Genomic DNA, 21579 nt, shown 5'->3' on the forward strand with positions numbered 1-21579 from the left:
CCCTGATTTCTTGAGACTCTGGAAACTTTTTTTTACTGTCTTCAGTACAAATGATGGCCAAACTTTAGAAATAACAACCAGCTATTTTCCCAGTTGTGATACAGTTGGTCTGTTCTCTCTGCACTTTGACAAAGATAATAGACTTAATTGGTAGCTTGCTTCCACTGAAAATGTCTGCAAGAATTTCAATTATAGACTCATTTGCTGGGCTTCCAAGTTCAGAGGCAGCACTTGGCTCAGGGCTGTACTGAAATCTGGTCTGAGCTGTGTAGAACATATCCCCCAAGGGACATTTAAGCGTTAACAACAACAGAAGTGGGGAGGACTATTTAAGGCCGGTAAGGGAATAAAAAGAATGAGGAAGGGCTGTTGTGACAACAGTATTTAACAACTGTTTCTCTTGTGTCAGGAAACAATGAGGAGAGTAGGCTAATTCACTGACTCCACCACCAGGAAGGTTCTCAAGATTATCTATGGGGCACTGATAATTGTAACTCCAGCAGGAAGGAAGATCACTGTTGCTGGTATTGAACTAGAAAATGTAGAGAAGTTCACATATCTGGGGAGCAACATGACATATGATCTAGACTGTAAGAAGGAAATAGTGACTAGAATAGCGAAAGGAAGAGCGAGTTTGAAGGCGATGGAGAAGATCTGGAAAAGCAAAGCTCTTAGCTTAGGAATAAAGCTGAGTGTCTTGAAAATGTGTGTATCCAGCAGCATGCTGTACGGATGGGAGACATGGGTGATAACAAAAGATTCGAAGAGAAGAATATTGGTGTTCGAAAGGAGTTGTTATAGAAAGATTCTGAGAATAGGATGGATGCAGAAGGTCACCAGTGAGGAATGATATAGAAAGATAGAGCCAACAGAGAACCTGCTGCAGAAGGTTATAAAACAGAAGCTACAACTATTTGGGCATATCGGCAGAATGAACAATGAACGAAATATCAAGACGCTGGTATTTGGCATAATGGATGGTTCGAATGGGAGAGGCAGCCCCCACAGAGAATGGGTAGATGATATAGTAGATTGGTGCAGAGCTAGTCTACAGAAACTAAGCCACTCCGCACTGGACAGGGCAAGATGGAAGGAAATAGTGAGAGAGGCACCAGACACCAACGGGCGCTGACCCCACGGTTATTGATGATGATGATGATGATGACTGATAATTGTGTCTCATATCTCATCCCCACAGTCTCGGTTTCAGTTTGACCCAGGTTAGCTGCCCGCCCTTGCACACTGTTGTAGATTGAAATGCCCAGTGGCTGTTTGGAAGCTTGTGCCTGATGAGAGTAGATGGATCTCAGCAGCAGGTGTGAACATCACTGAATGCTCCCGCTCAACCAGCATTAACTGGCTGCTTCTGGACGGCAGCTTCATTAGAGTGACCCAGGAGCCAATGGGCCACAGAGATGCAACTCCCTGCACCAGACACATTGAGAGGTTCGGTGTGTGAGGGAAGCTCACTCTCCTGCCACCCACTCAGTCCATGCTTTGCACACCGGCGGAAGAGCTCAGGGGGTTGGCTTGCTTCCCGCTTCACTAGTGCTAAATTCACTTCCAAAAGAAAGGACAAAAGTCAGAAAAGCCACATGTGGTGCTGGCTATGGAGGAGGATCTGGCACTAGCGTACAGGCAGAAGTTCTAAGGCCTGATCTAGTTTATACTGAAGACCAAAGGACTTTACATTGATGGATCAGCCTCTAAATAAACAAGGACAAGTAAGGAGGAGGACTGGAGCAATCTCCGCTGAGCAGAATACGTTGGGACCACATCTTTCCTTTGAAAATGTTGCATAGTTCAAATAATCTGTTCCAACGTTTCTAGATTAGCCCAAACCTGCCCTGCCAGTAAAAATCTGAAACAATCCTGTCCTAGATTTGTGGGGAGTCCGTGACTGGAATAACGAGGGTTACTGCTGGGTAGGTCAACACTTAGCAGTATTGGAGGAGCTGCACGGAGCCCTTCTGGGTCAGCGCGGAGATGCACTAGCAGGGCTGTGCCGGGAGGAGTACACTGCAATTCAGGCCCTTTAATCGCCAGCTCTAAACATGCATCCACAATTTAAAGCACAATGACAGCTCCTCTGCAAGGAGAAGTGATTACACTTCCAAAGCAGAATGTAACAATCTTGTGTATTTTATATTGATTAAAATTACAGCCATTGTAAAAGCCTGATGGAGGCTGTGAGTGAAGAGACCTGCTCATTATTACGTGGGGTCCTTAAAGATTCATTAATCATTCAAGGCTGACTGCACAACTCACAGTCATTCGGAAAACCCAGAGGGTCACGGGATAGCACAAGAAAGCTCATTAAGGCCTAAAATTATTTAAAGAAGCCTCTTCCATTTTAAGCTATGCCAGACAAGACAAGGAAAGCATATTGCTTTAAGGAAAATAATTCAGCCTGAACTTCTCAGCATCCCCTCCTAGCCTAGCGACTGGTTTGTGATTGTATTGGCTGGCCAGAGAGCAGGAAGGAGCCTTCTTCAGGGCTCTGCAGGAACATGGGAGAAAGATGAGGGGCACTCACATTCCAGGGCATGATTGAGCAGGGGCTGTGCTGCAACACTGCATTAGCTTACTGGAATGATAGGTCAAGTAATGCCCAAGGAGCACTCTGTGTCTCCATCCCTCTGTGGCCTTCACAGCACTTCCACTCCCCATGCCCCCTCCATATCTACTAATATAATATATCCCATCATGTGCCAGCAATGCCCCACTGCAATTTACATTGGCCAAACTGGACAGTCTCTACATGAGAGACTAAATGGACATAAATCAGACATCAGGAACGGTAACATACGAAAACCTGTAGGAGAACACTTCAATCTCCCTGGACACTCAGTAACAGATTTAAAAGTAGCAGCCCTACAACAAAAACATTTCAAAAATCAAATGGAGAGAGAAATCTGTGAGCTGCAATTCATTTGCAAATTTGATTCCATCAACCAAGGATTGAACAGAGACTGGGAGTGGTTGGCCCATTACAAAAGCAGTTTCTCTGCTCTTGACGTTCAGACCTCCACATTAGCTACTGACAATGGGCCACATCCCCGTGACTGAACTGACTTGTTTTCTCCTCTGTTGACGTTCACTACTCCACATTAACTACAGATAATGGGCCATTTCCACCCTGACTGAAAAGGCCTTGTCAGCTCTGGCCCTCCCCTTTACTGAGACCCCCTCTTTAAATCCTCCTCTGAACCCCCACCCCCATTTATGCATCTGATGAAGTGGGTCTTTGTCCACGAAAGCTCATGCTCCAAAATATCTGTTAGTCTGTAAGGTACCACAGGACTTCTTCTTGTTTTTGAAGACACAGACTAGCACAGCTACCTCTCTGATACTTGGCCCCACGCCCTGTTTCCCTCAGCTCCATTCCACCACCTAGCTATCTGAAAGGCACTAACAAACTCCAGAGTCCAAAGGATTTATTTCTAGCCAATTTGGTCACTACTACACAAGAAGTTGCCTTGCCTGGGCTCATCTGTCTGTCACAGCAGAGATGCCAACTGACAGGGTGTGGCTGATGATGTTCAGAGTGCTGCACAGATATGGACTGATGTGGCATACAGTAGAGACCAAGGAGGCAGAAGAGAAGGGCGGCTGCATGAAGAACACCCCCCCAGATGGGGTAAGAAGGTTGAAAACAAGGCAGTTCCTCCTACTCTGTATTGCCCCAGGTAATCGCTCTCCTGGTACAGCTCTGCCCCTTTGCCCCCCACAGCACATAAAGATTTCACTGAGCATCCCCGTTTATTCACCTATTAGTGGACCCAAAGAGGTGAAGTGATTTGGGTGAGGTCACACAGACAGCCAGTGTCAGAACCAGGATTAGTGCTCAAGAGAGCAAAACATCTAGTCCTCAGCTTCACCCACTAGGCAGCCACAGTCCTCTGAAGGGGTGGGGAGGGGCTGGGTGGCCCAGCTGGCCGAGTACAGGGATGTACAGACTATCACTTCCAGGACACTGTTTTGAAGCCAGCCCAGATCACGAGGGACCACAGGCAGCTCCCTTCTGTGCTCTTTGGTGGCCCCAAGAGAATGAGAGGCCTCAGCCCAGCTACCCCAACAGCTGCCAGCTGGCTCAGCCAGGAAGCCATGGAGACTGCACCCTGAGGCACACTCCCCTGCAGCTGCCCACAAGGCACCTGTCATGGGCCACACAGGACCCCACTCTCTAGGACACTAAATGCACTTGAAAAAATTCCCCCAAAACCCAGCGAAGTTGAGGAAGAGCAGAGGCCAGCAGGGTCCCTCTGCTGACACCTCTACATTTCAGCCCCGCCCCCATGTCCTGAGGGTTGCAGAGTTAGAACAGCCCCCCATACCTCCTGTCTAGGGCTAACTCGACTTGAGAAACCGAGGAGCTCAGGCTAAAAGAACAAGACAGTGTGCTTGGGCTCACCAATACCATTCACATAACCCCTGCTCCTTCTCTCCACTGGTCTGTCTCTCTGGGGTGCCTGCACCTCCCAGCTGGCTCCTTCTGCTAGCCTAAAGGAGAGGGCTGGTGGGCTTGGCTCAGGCGGGCTCCTTCCCTTAGCAGCCAGCTCTGCACCTCTGCCCCGCCTTTTCCCTGTGGGTACCCAGCTATGTGACTAGCCTTGGTGTTGGGATGTGTTGCCATGGCAACTCAGAGGAGGCCTGGAGTCTGGCAACCAGCAGACTCCTAGGTAACCGCACTGAGAGAAGCATCTGAAAAATGTGCCATTGTCACCAGAGGAGCAGGCGCAGTAACTGATGGACATCACAGGGCTCAGCCCTGCCCAGGCAGTACCTGGGAGATCAGGCGTGTGCCAGCAAAGTCCCTGGCCTCTGGTGACTGGGGAAAGTAGCTACGAGTGGGGAAGGGAGGGCTCCTTGGAAGAGCTCTGGTGCTGGGGCACAGCACTCTGTGGACTAATACCAGCGTCTCTGCCCATCCACCCAGCTATCCCAGGTATTACAGTGTCGGGCAGGGCGCCATATTAAAACCCACGCCGTCGTGTGGGAAAACACCAGCTAGGCCTCTTGCTGCTTGCTTGTTTGCTGCCTTCATCCTCCCTCGAGCAAGCAGCAGCTCTTGCCTACCCACACTTACCTGGGCCACACCAGCTTGGCCACTTCTATTATCACAGTCACCTGGAACACGTTGCTACTGCCTGTGCCTGCGGCTAGAATGCCAGTTCCAGAGGACAGTGCTAGTGTGTCCCACTCCACCCCACAGGAGACGGGTATTTCTGCACTTGGGACACAGAGGTCCATACTGCCACTTACAGGAGGAGGAAACTGCATCCCAGTGGTGACAAAAACCTCACCCCAAAATCACGGGGCATCAGTGGCAGAACCAGGAACAGAAGCACAGTGCCCTGCTCTAGCCCATAGATCACACTGCGTTTCAGTCCTTTGCATCACTGGAGTGTGCCTGGAAGGGCTGTAGGTTGCAGAGTGTGATCTCAGGACTAGTGAGTTAAAGTGGCTCTGTGCTTAGGTCACTGACAAAACCATTCATAGGGAGCCTCTCTGCAAAGGGCCGGCTAGATAGCTCCTCTGCCCCCTGGGTGGGATTCACTCACCCTAGCTCTCTGCTGCTGGAAGGAAGCTGGCAGTGCCCTGCCAGCCCCTGCTTACCTCCAGAACCCTGCCACTGATGTACCGGTCGCAGGTCTCACACTTAATGCCGAACTGGGCATGGTAGTCAGATTCGCAGTACGGAACGCCATCCCTTTGGGGAAGAAGAGATAGGAAATGAGAAGAAGGGAATGGCCCGGAGCAACTGGGAGACTCCTCCACCCTGGAGAGACCATATTTCCCTCTGATGAACATGGGACACTGGGTAAAGTTACTCATATTTAAGTGAGTTTGATGGTAATCAATCCTACACGCATTCAAATTAACCTCATGTTGACGGATCCCCTGTGAAAAAGAAACACTGCAGAGCTGGATCCTCTTTATTACCTCTTGCCTCTAAGCCTAAGGGTGCAAACAAGGAGGGGTGACATGCAAACACTCCCATACCCCTCTCTCACATGGGGAGAAACCGACCAACTCCACCCCCCCACCCCCGCCCGGGGCACTTTGCCTTCCAAGCCTGGCTGGAGGGATGCCAGATTCACAGAAGGGTGACGCAGGACATGCCCCAGCTGGCAGCCTCAGCTGCAGGAATCCTGGCCGAGGGCAGAGTGGTCCCTGGCAGCCCGGTGGCGGGGAGCCGCCTGGGGCGCCAAGCCCTGCTGGCAGCCCCTGATGGGGTGGGGAATTTCCCTGACAAGGCCCATGTGCCCCATTTACACAAAAATGTTCAGCAGGGCATATTTTTACATAAATGCGAGACATGGGACTTGTCAGGGAAATTCGGACCAGTCCCACACATTGCAGGATGTCTGGCAATCTTACCTGGATGGGCCCACTTCTCCTGCTACACAGTCTTTCTGGGGCAATGTGTGTGGTCGGGGGGGGCACACAGGTCACTTCACCCCAGATCTCCCTACAGTAGGACGACTGTATCTCCCTGTCCCAAATACGGGACAAAGAGATGTTGGGGTGAGGGGGGCAGCTCCTCCAAGCCCTGGGGAGCCAGGAAGGAGGCAGCATTTGCCAGCACTCCCTGGGAGCCCTGGGGAAGCCACAGCTGCTGGCGATCCCTGCAGACGTGGAGCAGTGGCAGACACCAGCGCTCCCCGAGCCCTGGGGAAGTGGCAGCTGCCCACGCTTCCCAGAGTCTGGAGGGGGACGGCCCAACATGGGACAACTCATCTCCTTTAAAAAATAAGTTGGGATGCCTTTTTAGCATCCCAGATATGGGACCGTCCTGCCCAGCACGGGACGGATACTCACCCCAGCTTATGGATTTTACACCAGAATGCGGCCAGCAGCTGTCTTTTGGCACGCTCCAAAGGCAAGGGAGAAGGACGGCTTCCAGAAGCCGAGGAGGAAGAAGGGGAGAAGAGATGATCTGGCAGAGCTCATCTTTCCCCCTGCCATCACTCCCATGGGGCTGGAAGCAGCTTGTCCATTCCAGCCCACACAGTGTCAAAAGGCAGCTCACACCTCCAGGCTGCTGCTGGCCATCAAAATAACCCAGCTCCCTCTGATCCCCCCTAGCAATAGCATGGGCAAGAAGGGGGCAAGCCCTAAGGATACACTAAGCACCGGGGTCCTGGGAACCTGACAGCAGGGACTTCAGGGAATCAGCCAGAGAGATGGCTCTGCAGGAGAGGGTTCCTCCTGGAGGAGGCAGCCCCACATTCCCCAGGACAGAGCCCAGTGTCTGGGGATATCTGAAGAGGGTGCTAAGTCCCTGCCCCGGGGCTGCTGTGGACCCTTCAGGCTTGGGGTGTGAACCAGCTGGCAATCACTCCCTCCTCACCCGCCCCCTACTCCAGAGTTTAGCTGAGGGGTAGGTGGGTGTCCTCTGTGCAGGGCTGCGGAAGACTCAAGGCTCAGCTCTTCCTTGGGCCAGACAGACTGGGGCTTTCCTAGGGCACGGACCCAGCCAGAGGCAGCCAGGGAAGGAAGGAGCCCGCTGGTTCTGCTGTTGGGGAGCTCAGTGCTCTGAGCAGGGGCTGGTTTTCCCCGCGGCACTGGGAGTCAGAAGTGCCCCGTGGGGGGTGGGGGTGGAGGGGCAGCAGGCTTGGGGTGGGGGTCGAAGGGGCAAAGTATGGAGAGGCCACTGCGAGGGGAAGCATGTAAAGAACAGGCACGTGGGCAGCAGATGACACATAACCAGCTGTCGCTTGGCATCTGCCCACAGTCACCATCACGGCAGCTGGTACCAGGCAGAAACAGAGCAGTGGGCAGGGCCCTGCTGGCCAAGCACCAGCACCTAACGGGGGCTGCACTGGTAGAGCAGCAGGGGGAGCAGCCATCTCTGTGCATTGCATCTTCACTCCGCCACATCTGGCACTAGTGTCTGGCCACCTCCCCGCTCACAGCTGGTGGGCAGGTGGCCGGCAAGCAGGAACCCAGCCAGCACTGCCGGGCAGAGCTCTGGAAATCCGCGGGTATCGGCTTTGCAGCCGCGGAGGTGGAGGCGGACATCTGCCACTCATTTTTGCAGATATGGACGTGGATTTTGTTCACCTCCAGGACTCTGCTGATGCGGGGAGACAGAAACCTGGACCAATTTGCCCGGTTTTAAGAGAAAGTTGGGCTCTCTGGAGGAGGGCTTAAATATGGGACCGTCCCTTTCAAAATGGGCCATCTGGGTACCCTACATCCCACCACGCACCCATTGCTGCATGGCTCTCGGTGCATCAGATTCAGATGGTTCAGGCAAGACATGGCTCTTTCGAACAACTTTCCCAGAGGGGCAGTTGCCAGCGGCGCATCTGCTGTCAAGGGAGCAAGCTAGCTCTCACGGCAGGCGGGTTGGGAACCAAGCGGGCAGCTTCTTCGGTCACCCCCCTCCCCCTCACAGGTGTCCTCCCTCACTCCAGTCCCGCCCCTTCTCCCCGCTGCCCCCACAGGTTCTCCCTTCCAACCCCAGCCCCTCCGCACCCTGTGCCCCTGCCCTGCTTCTTCTCCCAGCTCCAGCCCTGCCTCTCGCCCACCCTCTCCGCTCTCAGCCTGCTCCCCACCCCGGCGCAGGGTGAGGATTTTATTACAGGCTTCTTCTTCACACCTGGCTGCTTCTCCCAGAGCGCAGTTCCACCGGCAAGGAAAGTCTTCCTGCCCTCCAGGGCCCTGACCCGCCCCCCACCTCAGCCAGGCCAGGCTCATGCAGCCCCTCTGCCCTGGCAGGGGGTCAGGGGTCCCCAGCTGCCTGTAGGAGGCTCCCTGGTGTTCCAGACCCACCCTAGCTGCACAGAGCAAGCCAGTGTGTGGAGCTGCTGGCCCTTGACCAGCACCAGAGAAGAGGGTGGAGGCGGGTGCTGGGGCAGCCAAGCTGTGCTCTGGAGTCGGAGGAGGAGGAGAGCCATGATGCGAGTACAGTAGAGTTGCTCTTGCCTGCTAATGTGACCACCTGTGCCTGCAGCCTCCTAGTGGCCATCCAGGCCGGCCTGTCAACGCCTGGGGGGACCCAAGCTTCCTGAGCCGAGGCTGCGCCAGAAGCCCTGCAGCCAGCCAGCACGCACAGCCAGACCCTCTCCCTGCCGCCGGCTCTCAACCTGCGACAGTCGCACTCACGCAGACTCTCAGCCCCGAGGCTGCTGCTGTCTCCAACACCACAGCGCCCAGGGCTGAGGGGGAGCGGCAGCACACCCGGGCCAGAAGCACAGGCCAGCCGAGCTAATGGCGAGTGCCTGGGGAAGCAGGTCCCAGGCCTGGTAGCTGCCCTTGGGCAGGTGTGTTGTTCCATTCAGAAGGTGGCCCATGTGCCACTCCCTCCCCAGCCAGCCCGTTCCCTGCACAGTGGCACGTCCCGGAGGGATTCCCGTCCCCTTCCCCAGCATAGTGGGCCCCTTCCCTACGTCTGCTCACGGGATGTCCAGCACTTCCAGGCGCAGCTTCCCAGCCGCGGAGGGTGTTTGTGGAGAAGGGCCCCCCGCTGGGTCTCCACCCAGCACCCACTTCTGTGGCGAGTGCTTCTGCAGCCCCTCCATTTCAAGGGCTGAGGGGAACTGTGAGCCTGCCCCAACCCCAGCAGCGCATGCTGGCCCTCAACCTTCGGGTGCCCTCCCCAGCGAGGGGCTGCCAGGCAGAGAAGGGTGAGCAGCCAGAGGAGGGGACACTCACTTGCTGATGTACTCGCCCGTCAGGATGATCCCACAGGTTTGGCACTTGAAGCAGCTGACGTGCCACTGCTTCTCCAGGGCCAGGAGCGACTGGCCGTGCTTGATCTCTTCCTGGCAGCCTGCGCAGTCTGGGAAGACAAGGGACAGGACAGCTCATGGAACCACCACAGCGTCCGGCCGCTGCAGCCTGGTGCAGGCACAGCTGGGAAACTCCCGCATGGGGAGATCGCAGGAGTGAGCTACTTTGCGAGGTGCTTCCCTGGAAGCCCTGCCCTCTGCTCACTCTCAGCTAGAGCAGGGAGCTGTAACTGGCACATTTCAAACTCTGCCCAGCCTAGAGGAGCATTTGGAAACTGCTTGTTCACTTGGAACATCATTCCCTAGAGTCCTGAGAGCTGGGGCAGGATCCTGTGCACACAGGAAGACTCAAACACACAACCCCATACTTACAGGAATGCACACAGATCCCCTCCGTGTGTCTGTCTGTCTGTCTGTCATTCAGGGAGGTAACCGCAGGTCAGGAGCAGCTAAAATAGCAGTGAAAACACAGGGCATGGACCCTGGCACTGGGTCGCACAAGCTTGCCCAGAATCCTGAGTACATACCTGTGTTGCTAGTCCACACCCGGGCCCATGGCACTTTATCTTTGCTGCTATGTTGGCCAGGATTATTAGAGTCAAGCTTGCAGTGTAAACATACCCAGAGGTACGCACAAATTCCTGCACACAGAATCCAACAGAGACGTGCACACTCCCATACACCCACACAGAATCAGACAACTTCCTGTTCTCTCTCAGAATCGGACGGCTTTTCACCCCCCGATACAGGGGCTGGGAGCGGCCTCCAACTGGAGCTAGCCCAGCACACGCTACATTTTCCGCTTGTGCGTCTTCAGCACGTGCCCGAATGAGTGCCAGCACTTTGCAAGCCGTGTTGCAAGCTTCCACAGCCAGTGCGAAGAAAGAGCTGAGCTCCTGAAAGGAAAACTGGGCGTGTGGGTCGGGAGCACAGAAGGTGCAGACAGGACATGGGCAAAATGCACTGGGAACATGGCCCCAAGCTCACCCAGAGCAGATGGCGTCACTTGGCGGGCATCAAGGTGCGGCCAACCTGCTTGCTTCTGGCTGCTTTTCTGAGATCCCTAGAGTGCACCGAGCAGGAAGTCATGTTTGGAGGGAAATAAAATGCCACTGACGGCCACGTCCCAGTTTAGGTGGACGGGAGGTGGTGGTGGGGTGCAGCAGTCTGGTGTATCCATGGTCTCTTCACCAAAGATTTTCCAGGGTTACTAACAGCTGTTAGCTCCATCAGCAGGTGCCCTGGTGCAGGGCGTATCCACCACAGGCCACGAGCTGTGTTAATGGGCACTGACTTCCGCTCTAGCAAGGGGTTACTCGCTGCCCCAGGCCCCACCCCTTCCTCCAGCCCCCCACCTGCCCCTTTCCCCAAACGCCTGCCCTGTCACACCCCTTCCCCCAGCTGTGCTGCAGCAGTGGGAGGTGCTGGGAGGGAGGGGGAAGACCAATGGGGTCACTGGCCGGCGAGGGGCCCTGGGGGAGTAAGTGCAGAGAGAGGGAGCTGGGCTGCCAGGGACCGCTGGGCCCTGCTAATGCCCCCCGATGGAGGCTCCAGCCCCAGAGTACCATAGGAGAGGGAACCTATGTCTGGCTGCCCCCTGGAATCCCACCTGTACGTGTGCTCCCAGCCTGACTCCCCCCACGTGCAGCACTGGGGGAAGTGCCTAGCAGCAAGCCGAGTGAGCGCAGGAAGGGCTGTTGGCCAAGCTGTGTCTCCATCAGCCCGCTGCAGTATGTGTACCAGCCTTCCTTCCTTTCCCGCTTCCCCTGGCTCCTGGCAAGGCTGGAAGCAGGAAGCATATGGGCCTCAGAGCCCCAGCTTTGACTCTGCTCTGCCTCTCTCTCTCACCTCAGGGACTCCCGAGGGTTTCTGTGTGATGCACAGACAAGGTGTTTTATTGTAACCCCTTTCCTGCTGGTCTCCGGGGAGATTTCAGTCCCCTGTGTTACACAAATGCAACGCATTGCAAGCCCGTTGGGGTAATCTCGGCAGCCCCACAGGTGTGTTACCCGTATGCCCCTTTTCACCCCATGCACCTCATCAGACAGCACTGGAACGTAGAGCAGCAATTTAAGTCACCCCTCCTAGCAGCGAATCATTCTCTGGCCCCTGCCCCACACAGCCCTACTCCGTAGGGTTTGCTGCTCACCAGCCTTTCACTGGCCTCCTGCAGGGCAGCCTGCAGCCCTTCCTTGGGACGTCCTCCCGAGAGCTTACCCTTGCGTTAGCTACCAGACCACAGTGAGATTTCCCTCGCCTCCCCGGGGCTCTGAGGCACTGAAGCCCACAGCTTGTTGCAGAGCCACAGAGGCGATAAGGTGCGGGTCAGGAGCAGCAAGAGAAGTGGTCATGGCTCATGCACATCCTGGATGCTGCCTGCAGCTCGTTATGAATAATCCAGGCTGCCCTCGAGTAACCTCAGCTCCGCAGCCTAGCAGAGCGGATTTCAGAGCCTGTGGTCTCCAGGGCACCTGACCGGGAGAGGACATGGAAGTGGGTGGGGGGGAACAGATAACACACCCGGCTCCCCTTCCCTTCCTCTCTGCCAAGAGCCTCTTAATGGACACCAGGGGAAGGGGGCGGCAGGCAAAGCAACCCTGTGCTGAGTCAGCACGAGTCTGCGCTGGCTCCGATAGCCCTGGCCTCACTGCTTTCACCACCACCATCTGGAGCCTTCCCGGCTGGCTGCCAGGCATGTCCCCCTCGGGGCAGGGGCTCACTGGCCACTCATGCTGGGTTCTCCTGTAACTCTGTCCCATGGCCAACCCAGAGCTAGGTTCCTGCCAGCTCAGTCCAACTGCCTGTCTCTGCCCGTGGCCAGTACCCAATGCCTCACAGGAAGCCTTGTCATGCCCAGCAATGGGACAGAGGGGGCGTTTCTCCCAGAGCCCAGCGGCTGGCTCATGCTCTGACGCAGGAGGGGTTATAGCCCAGCTTTGTTTTGAAATCCTGCCCAGTGTAATGGTGGCCTCAGTGCAGCTGTGGGGGAGAGGGGAGGGGGTCTAGGAATGGCGTGGACGTATGCAGGAGAAGTAAGTGACTCCCAAGTTCAGAGGGGACCTGACCCCTTAAGCCTAATTGAAATTAAAATGAACTAGATTTAAATAATAAGTTGAGGTATTTCCCGCGCCCTCCTGTTTTCCCCCACACCGGAACCCCGGAGTGCCACAGCTGGGACATCAATCAAGCCCATGGCAGGAAATGCCACAGTTGGGCCTTGGTGGGAAAGCCAGAAGCGCCCCTCCCCTGCCCAGTGAGGTGAGGGTGGATCAGCAGTGCTGTGGGGTCTGTCTGGGGTCACTCGCTCAGTGCTCGGGCTTTCACAGACTTCTGAGGTAAAACCCCACTGAAAACAAAGGGAGGGAGGGAGAAGCCTTCCACGTCAGTTTCTAACAATGGGCATTGTTCTCCTGAGAGGCTGAACCCGTTTCCCCTGGAGCTGTCACCTGCTGCCCTCTGCAGCAAACACACCTCCAAACTTCCCCACCAACACAGGGCTGGCACTGCCCCACGCCCTGCCTGCTACCCACCAGCCAGCACCTGCGGTGCTCTCTTGAGCACCTGCTGCGCAGGGCAACGTGCAGAGGGCTCCCATCCGACAGGAGTGACTCCAGCTGGGCTCAGTAGCGTCCCTTACTGGTGCTGCTGTGCGGGCCGGTGGCCTTACCAACCCACACCGTGGTCCAGCTGACATGTCACAGCTCCCCGTTATCTCTGCTTTCCGCCGTCCGCACAGGAATTATGCTGATGCAATTTCCCCCGTGACTTGGACAGCAGCTTACACTATACATATGGGTACCAGCAAAGGAGGGACCAGTTATCAACTCATTGCAATCGCCTTCCTTGGACAGCCTGCTCCCTCTGTGACAGTCTCCTCAAGGTCAATGCCCCGAGCCATCCACTGGGCAGTCAGTAACCTTTGGCTGAGGGTACAGGCAGGTGTCCCTAGCCAGGCTGCAGAGCAGCCAGGAAAATCTTTGCAGTCCCACAAGCCGCTCAGCTGAGGAGGGAGGGAGGGAGAAGGTCAGAGGTGAGAACTCTGAGAGCTGAAGTTCCTGGCAAGAACCAGGGCAGACAGAAAGAACGAGAAAGAGAGAGAGAGGAACAAAGATAAACCCCAGGAGACTCCCTAGCCAGAGCAAAAGTCCAGCAGAGTCAACAGAAACCTTTCCACTGCCCGTAATGGGCTGTGTACCAGGCCCTGCGTGGGAGGTGGCTGTTCATTCCCACCGTCGGAGCAGGGAAGTGAGTAAATAAAACCAAGTGAAAACCAGCATCTCCTTCCCCTTCGCAGTGCTGCTCACGTACAGCTCAGCTCTGCTCTTAGGAAGAAACAAGCGAGCAGGAGCAGCTGCTGGCAGCCCCAGGCACTAGCCTGCCATCAGCAGGTAACTGAGCAGTATGGGTGCTGGGCAGCAGGGCCTGGCTTGCACCTCCTTACAGCCAGGCAGGGAGAGCGACTTGTCTTCCTACTCCTTGCCAATGCCTTCCCTTACAGGCAAGCCCACCTTGGGCCTAACTCAGGGGAGGTGAAGCACAGCATCCTGATGGGGATCCCAGCCTCTTGCCCCACCTCCTCATGCTGCAGAATCTTGGTTTGGGTATTGTCCCAACAGACTAGCACCGTCCCACCACAGATTGCCCCCGGGGTGACCAGCGACAGCCCTTCCTGTTCACTCCAGTGCCAGCACTGGGGAGAAATCCAGCACTGGGCGTGTGCCCTGGAAGGCTCCTCTGCCCTGGCTGGGCATCCACCTTCTAATAGCATCGCTGACTGCTCTTGGGGATGGAAAGCCGCCTGTGGGGCTGTACGTGTGGTGGGAAATACCAGGGAGCAAACAGATCACATTGCTGGCACCACAAATACGCCCAGCTGCTTCTCTTCCTGGTGTCTGCCGCTGCTGGAGCTCTTAATGGCACAGACTTCCACGGCCAGAAAAACAGCCTGGAGCAATGCCTCCAAGATGACCAGTCTTGGTCAGATCACATAATAGCGCCAGGGATTAGAATCCACACTATCACCAGTCATTCGCCTTTTGCAGATACTACACACGAGAAAGTGAGTTCAAATCTATCCAACTTACGGCTCGGCCCGTGAACCTTGACAGGCTTGGTGCTGATCAACGAATGGGAGCAGGCTTGGCAGACACAGTCTTTCCCGCTGAATGTCACTTTGTCTCCAATGGGGAACGGTTTCCTGCAGCCACAGAGAAGGCAGGAAAACATGAGAAACACACCTCCCCCTGCTTAGGGCTCCCGTTCAGCTTCACCAAAGCTCCCTGGGTTAATCTTGTCCTCTGACCGCATCTGTTGGCCTCTGCTTGTCCCCTTCTGGGGCAGCTATTCAGGTAGCGGCACCAGCTGGGGCGGTGTTGGTCCCACTCAGGACAGACTGCAAAGAGCTGAGCTGCCCCGTCTCTTCCCTGCTTTCTCCCCTGGTGAGAGCGGGTTGTCCAAAGGAAGGAAGGAGCAAGGCGAGGAAGCTTTGGGGAGTAGAAGGGTGTAAGGGGCAGAGCAAGCAGGGTTTATGGAGCAGTGGGGGTGGGATGGGGGCAAGGGAAAAGGTTGCTTTCATCCCCTGATGAAAAATGGTGAGACAGAAACCACACATGGACCTAAGTGAAAGGACACCCCCACAATTCACCACTCCAAGAAGGGCATAAACTTACCCCCGCCATAGTCCTATGCAGAGAGCTACCTCTCCCTGGAGAACGCACACACCCTCACTCACACACCACCGCACACCAAGACATCCGCCCTCCTGCAGAGTTACGGGTGCAAGACCTCCAGAGAGACGTACGCCAGCATGCGCAGATTCCAAGGGCACATGCGACCTCAGTGATCATCTAGTCTGACTTGTATAACAAGGGCCAGAGACCTCCTCCAAATAATTCCTAGAGCAGGCTGTCTAGAACAACATCCAATCAGCAGAACCCTTGGGGAATTGTTCCCATAGCTAGTTACCCTCACAGTGAAAAATTTACAACCTATTTGTCTAGCTTCAACGTCCAGCCATTGGACGGCACTACGTCTCTTCCTGTTTGGCTGAAAAGCCCACTATCATTTGTTCCCAGGTGGGTATATAAATAGACTGTAATAAAGCAACATCTTAACCTTCTGTTTGGTTAGCTCAGTAGGTTGAGTTCCTTGCAGCTATCACTGAAAACATGTGTTTCATTTTCCTCCCCGAACCCGCACCAATTTATCAGCATCCTTATTGAATTGTCAACACCAGAACCAGACACAGCTTTGCAGCCATGGTTCCACCAGTGCCAAATACAGAAGAATGCACCAAAACCATGTAGGAATACAGCCACAAAAAAGCACAGATGTCCAGGGAGGCAAAGGACATGTGGAAGCATGTAGGCACACAGAGTCAGAGGTGGCAGTCTCTGCACAGCTCTGCTCCGGTGGCAGGGCAGACAGAGGCAGGTGCTGGTGGTGGGGAACATGAGTTGCAGTGCTTGGGTGCCACAGAACATCACCTCTCTAAGCAGGGTGAGCCATGAAGCCAGCTGAGCACCTTACCCATAGAGTTTCAGTCCCACTATCTTATGTCCAATGGGCACCTCCTTTCAATGTACCAAAGGGTCAAATGTGGAAGTGCAGGCACCAAGAATGGGCACTGTGGAGACAGCCCCTCATGCGAAGGGCTTCTCCACCATCCATTGAATCTCCTCCTCCCAGCTGCACAGGTAATCTGGGCTTTCTCCCACTCAGGTCCCTATGTCCCAGCCCTGACCTGTGGGCCCACTTAGGTCAATAGGCCTAGTGTGTGCTAGTCACACTTCCGAGGGCTCAGAACAGCTGATTGCCTGCTGGTAGGAACAGCACCACAGCGGTTAGCAGGACAGGGTCTATGTAGCAGCAGGCACAGCTGTAGCCTTGAGCAGCGGCCCTTTTTGTGCCGTATAAATGGGTGTTGCAAACCCAGGGATGGGGTATGCAGGACCCAAGGGGAGATGTGCTGCCTCTGAGCTCTTCTGCAACATAAAATGAGCCCTTGACGGTTGTCAAAACTCGTGAGGCGGGCGGGCAGGTGGGCTTCAGTCTGACTCCTTTAGAGGGAAGTCTGTAGTGGAAATCACATCCCTGGCTTAAGACACTAGCAAAGGAGGCAGCAATGGCTGACTGTCTCATAGGCTCATCAGAACTGGTTTGCTCTTCTCCTCAGGTGCAGGGTAGCTTAAGGGTTCACACCCCCTTCTCTATGGTCCAGCAAGCCTCGTATCCCCAGACTGGAAGAGCAGGGTGACCTATGGGTCAGCACGGGGGCGCTGCGGGGGAGCTGGGATGGAAGGCCTAGGACTGGAGTAGCTGGGTGATGAGAGTCAGGAATGAGGTGTCCTGAGAGGCCTGTTTGAGGGAACACTGCCCAGTGCCTGCTTCCAATCCACTCCCTTTTGTGATCCCTTGAGACACGCACAAAGTAATAGACCTCACTCCCTCCTGCGCTGGTCAGAGCTGCTCGAGAACAGACAACAGCGTGTCTAGCCCTCTCCAGACAAAGTTACCACTCCCCATGGACATTAATATCTCCCTGTGACACAGAGGCCCACTGCTCCCTGTCAGCAACTCTTCTCAGGCCTGACAGACTCACTACACTGTTGTTCTAAAAGGTGGTATGTGTTTAGTCATCCCGCTTCATAGATACACGCTGGAAATATCAAAACAAAACAAAAAGCAGTCAAGTAGCACTTTAAAGACTAGCAAAATGGTTTATTAGGTTGGGGAACACTTGGCACTGGAGGGTGTTGGTGTCACTCTGCACAAGCAATGGGCAACTAGAGCTAGTGAGTGGGCTGCATGAGTGGCCCCCTTTGTCTCAGTGGGCTGCAAGATTGTAAGCCTCTCTCACTGGTGCAGCCAACACATCTCAGCCCTGCTCCTCCGGTCCTGCACCCACAGCTGTCACTGCACCCAGCCCTGCCCTGAGCGCCCTGCACCTCCGGTCCTGCACCCCCAGTTCTGTCACTGCACCCAGCCCTGCCCTGAGCGCCCTGCTCCTCCGGTCCTGCACCCACAGCTGTCACTGCACCCAGCCCTGCCCTGAGCGCCCTGCTCCTCCCGTCCTGCACCCACAGCTGTCACTGCACCCAGCCCTGCCCTGAGCGCCCTGCTCCTCCCATCCTGCACCCACAGGTGTCACTGCACCCAGCCCTGCCCTGAGCGCCCTGCACCTCCCGTCCTGCACCCACAGCTGTCACTGCACCCAGCCCTGCCCTGAGCGCCCTGCTCCTCCCATCCTGCACCCACAGGTGTCACTGCACCCAGCCCTGCCCTGAGCGCCCTGCACCTCCGGTCCTGCACCCACAGCTGTCACTGCACCCAGCCCTGCCCTGAGTGCCCTGCACCTCCGGTCCTGCACCCCCAGTTCTGTCACTGCACCCAGCCCTGCCCTGAGCACCCTGCACCTCCGGTCCTGCACCCCCAGTTCTGTCACTGCACCCAGCCCTGCCCTGAGCGCCCTGCTCCTCCGGTCCTGCACCCACAGCTGTCACTGCACCCAGCCCTGCCCTGAGTGCCCTGCACCTCCGGTCCTGCACCCCCAGATCTGTCACTGCACCCAGCCCTGCCCTGAGCGCCCTGCTCCTCCGGTCCTGCACCCACAGCTGTCACTGCACCCAGCCCTGCCCTGAGCGCCCTGCTCCTCCCGTCCTGCACCCACAGCTGTCACTGCACTCAGCCCTGCCCTGAGCACCCTGCACCTCCGGTCCTGCACCCCCAGTTCTGTCACTGCACCCAGCCCTGCCCTGAGCGCCCTGCTCCTCCGGTCCTGCACCCACAGCTGTCACTGCACCCAGCCCTGCCCTGAGTGCCCTGCTCCTCCCGTCCTGCACCCACAGCTGTCACTGCACCCAGCCCTGCCCTGAGCGCCCTGCTCCTCCCATCCTGCACCCACAGGTGTCACTGCACCCAGCCCTGCCCTGAGCGCCCTGCACCTCCGGTCCTGCACCCACAGCTGTCACTGCACCCAGCCCTGCCCTGAGTGCCCTGCACCTCCGGTCCTGCACCCCCAGTTCTGTCACTGCACCCAGCCCTGCCCTGAGCGCCCTGCTCCTCCGGTCCTGCACCCACAGCTGTCACTGCACCCAGCCCTGCCCTGAGCGCCCTGCTCCTCCCATCCTGCACCCACAGGTGTCACTGCACCCAGCCCTGCCCTGAGTGCCCTGCACCTCCGGTCCTGCACCCCCAGTTCTGTCACTGCACCCAGCCCTGCCCTGAGCGCCCTGCTCCTCCCGTCCTGCACCCACAGGTGTCACTGTACCCAGCCCTGCCCTGAGCGCCCTGCACCTCCGGTCCTGCACCCCCAGTTCTGTCACTGCACCCAGCCCTGCCCTGAGCGCCCTGCTCCTCCCGTCCTGCACCCCCAGTTCTGTCACTGCACTCAGCCCTGCCCTGAGCACCCTGCTCCTCCCGTCCTGCACCCACAGCTGTCACTGCACCCAGCCCTGCCCTGAGCGCCCTGCTCCTCCCGTCCTGCACCCACAGCTGTCACTGCACCCAGCCCTGCCCTGAGCGCCCTGCTCCTCCCATCCTGCACCCACAGGTGTCACTGCACCCAGCCCTGCCCTGAGCGCCCTGCACCTCCGGTCCTGCACCCACAGCTGTCACTGCACCCAGCCCTGCCCTGAGTGCCCTGCACCTCCGGTCCTGCACCCCCAGTTCTGTCACTGCACCCAGCCCTGCCCTGAGCGCCCTGCTCCTCCGGTCCTGCACCCACAGCTGTCACTGCACCCAGCCCTGCCCTGAGCGCCCTGCTCCTCCCATCCTGCACCCACAGGTGTCACTGCACCCAGCCCTGCCCTGAGCGCCCTGCACCTCCGGTCCTGCACCCCCAGTTCTGTCACTGCACCCAGCCCTGCCCTGAGCGCCCTGCTCCTCCCGTCCTGCACCCACAGCTGTCACTGCACCCAGCCCTGCCCTGAGTGCCCTGCTCCTCCCGTCCTGCACCCCCAGCTCTGCCACTGCACCCAGCCCTGCCCTGAGCGCCCTGCACCTCCGGTCCTGCACCCCCAGTTCTGTCACTGCACCCAGCCCTGCCCTGAGCGCCCTGCTCCTCCCGTCCTGCACCCACAGCTGTCACTGCACCCAGCCCTGCCCTGAGCGCCCTGCTCCTCCCATCCTGCACCCACAGGTGTCACTGCACCCAGCCCTGCCCTGAGCGCCCTGCTCCTCCCGTCCTGCACCCCCAGTTCTGTCACTGCACTCAGCCCTGCCCTGAGCACCCTGCTCCTCCCGTCCTGCACCCACAGGTGTCACTGTACCCAGCCCTGCCCCTCCGGTCCTGCACCCCCAGCTGTCACTGCACCCAGCCCTGCCCCTCCGGTCCTGTACCCAGCCCTGCCGTGAGCTCCCTGCTCCTCCGGTCCTGCACTCCCAGCTCTGTCACTGCGCCCAGCCCTGCCCTGAGCGCCCTGCTCCTCCGGTCCTGCACCCCCAGCTCTGTCACTGCACCCAGCCCTGCCCTGAGTGCCCTGCTCCTCCCGTCCTGCACCCACAGCTGTCACTGCACCCAGCCCTGCCCTGAGCTCCCTGCTCCTCCGGTCCTGCACCCCCAGCTCTGTCACTGCACCCAGCCCTGCCCTGAGTGCCCTGCTCCTCCCGTCCTGTGTGATGAACAGATTATCTCAATTTGGCAAAGATGGGGATTGTGCAAAGCCAGAGGTTCTGGGTGGGAGTTTACCAGAGTCACTTTTACTAATAAGCTAAGGCTGGAACCCAGCTCTCCAGGAGTGAAAGATGAGTACTTGCTTGGCTGCTTACCAGGGCTTCCAGCAAGCCAGAGGAAGGAAGACTTGTCCACTGGAGTGTCAGACACTGGGAGGAAAGAGGTCAGGAGGGAGGTCCAAGGAATAAATGCATGTCCCCCTCTCTCACTGCAGCATCGCTGGTGAGAATAGCACGTTCACTGTGTCTGAGGGAACCCGTCGCTCCAAGCTACAGAACGTGCTGTGGGCCTTGCGGAGGTGGGTCCCTTGGCCCCAGGGCTGATCTGAAGACAAGCCGTGCCTGCCCTGCTCATGGGGTGGGGTGCGGTACCCACAGCTGCATGCCCGACTCACCTGCACATGCTGCAGACAAAGCACTTGGGGTGGTATGTCCTGCCCAGGGCAGAGATGACCTCTCCCGTGATGAAGTCCCGGCAGCTGTCGCAGCGGGTCCCATAGAGCTGCTGGTAGTCATGGGTGCAGATGTACTCCCCATTCTTAAAGAAGAAGCCTGACTGGGCCAGGTCACAGCCGCACACTAGAAAGGGAAAAAACAGTCCCAAGGGGAGAAGAATCAGCCCAGCGAGCACCTCCACAGGTTGGGCACGTTTCCTCCAAGAGCCTTCGAGAGCAGCCACCAGGGGGACTGTCCTGAGCCAAGGTGAAATTTCTGGGGGGGTCAGCCCGGGTCCTGGCATCTGAGCAAAGCTTGAGGAACACGGGGGTGCATTCTGCGTTACAGTCCCATAATGACGACACCTGGGGGCACACAAGGACCAGGGCCACGTGCTCCTTCCATCGCTTTCCCGACGGTGGCCCCTGGGGGTCCCAGTGTCTTGGCTCCTGGTTTGCACAGTCCTCCCTGCCCCACCCCCACCGCCAACCCTTCCAAAAAGCGTTGTCGCTTGGCCTACCCCCAGGGGAGCTTTGCATTCATCTCCAGGGAATAAGCATTCAGGTGCAGCACAACCCGCTCCGCCCATCCCATGCTGCCAGGCTGGGCTTCCCTCTAGAACTCCTCGGTCACGTCCCTACGCACCACATGGGGCTCTGGGAAAACCTGAATCCTTCAGCCACTGTCTCTCTAATGGGCTTGTTGCACAGACTTGGGCGGGATCCTTTGG

At 57.1% G+C, this 21579-nt stretch overlaps 1 protein-coding gene across 12 annotated transcripts in view; it reads right to left on the reverse strand.

Annotated features, from left to right (window-relative positions):
- The window catches only part of ABLIM3 (actin binding LIM protein family member 3), a 106590-nt gene that overhangs the window by 29728 nt on the left and 55283 nt on the right, over positions 1–21579 (reverse strand). For all 12 annotated transcript variants that reach the window (XM_075009975.1, XM_075009982.1, XM_075009979.1 and 9 more), the window contains exons 4-7: positions 20810–20993; positions 14828–14940; positions 9667–9793; positions 5620–5713 (exon numbers count right to left, since the gene is read on the reverse strand). In XM_075009975.1, the coding sequence (XP_074866076.1) occupies positions 5620–5713; positions 9667–9793; positions 14828–14940; positions 20810–20993 (518 nt within the window). The remainder of the gene's footprint in view (positions 1–5619; positions 5714–9666; positions 9794–14827; positions 14941–20809; positions 20994–21579) is intronic.

The sequence above is a fragment of the Carettochelys insculpta genome, chromosome 15 (genome assembly GCF_033958435.1).
Source record: "Carettochelys insculpta isolate YL-2023 chromosome 15, ASM3395843v1, whole genome shotgun sequence".
In the NCBI taxonomy this organism is placed as follows: Eukaryota; Metazoa; Chordata; order Testudines; family Carettochelyidae; genus Carettochelys; species Carettochelys insculpta.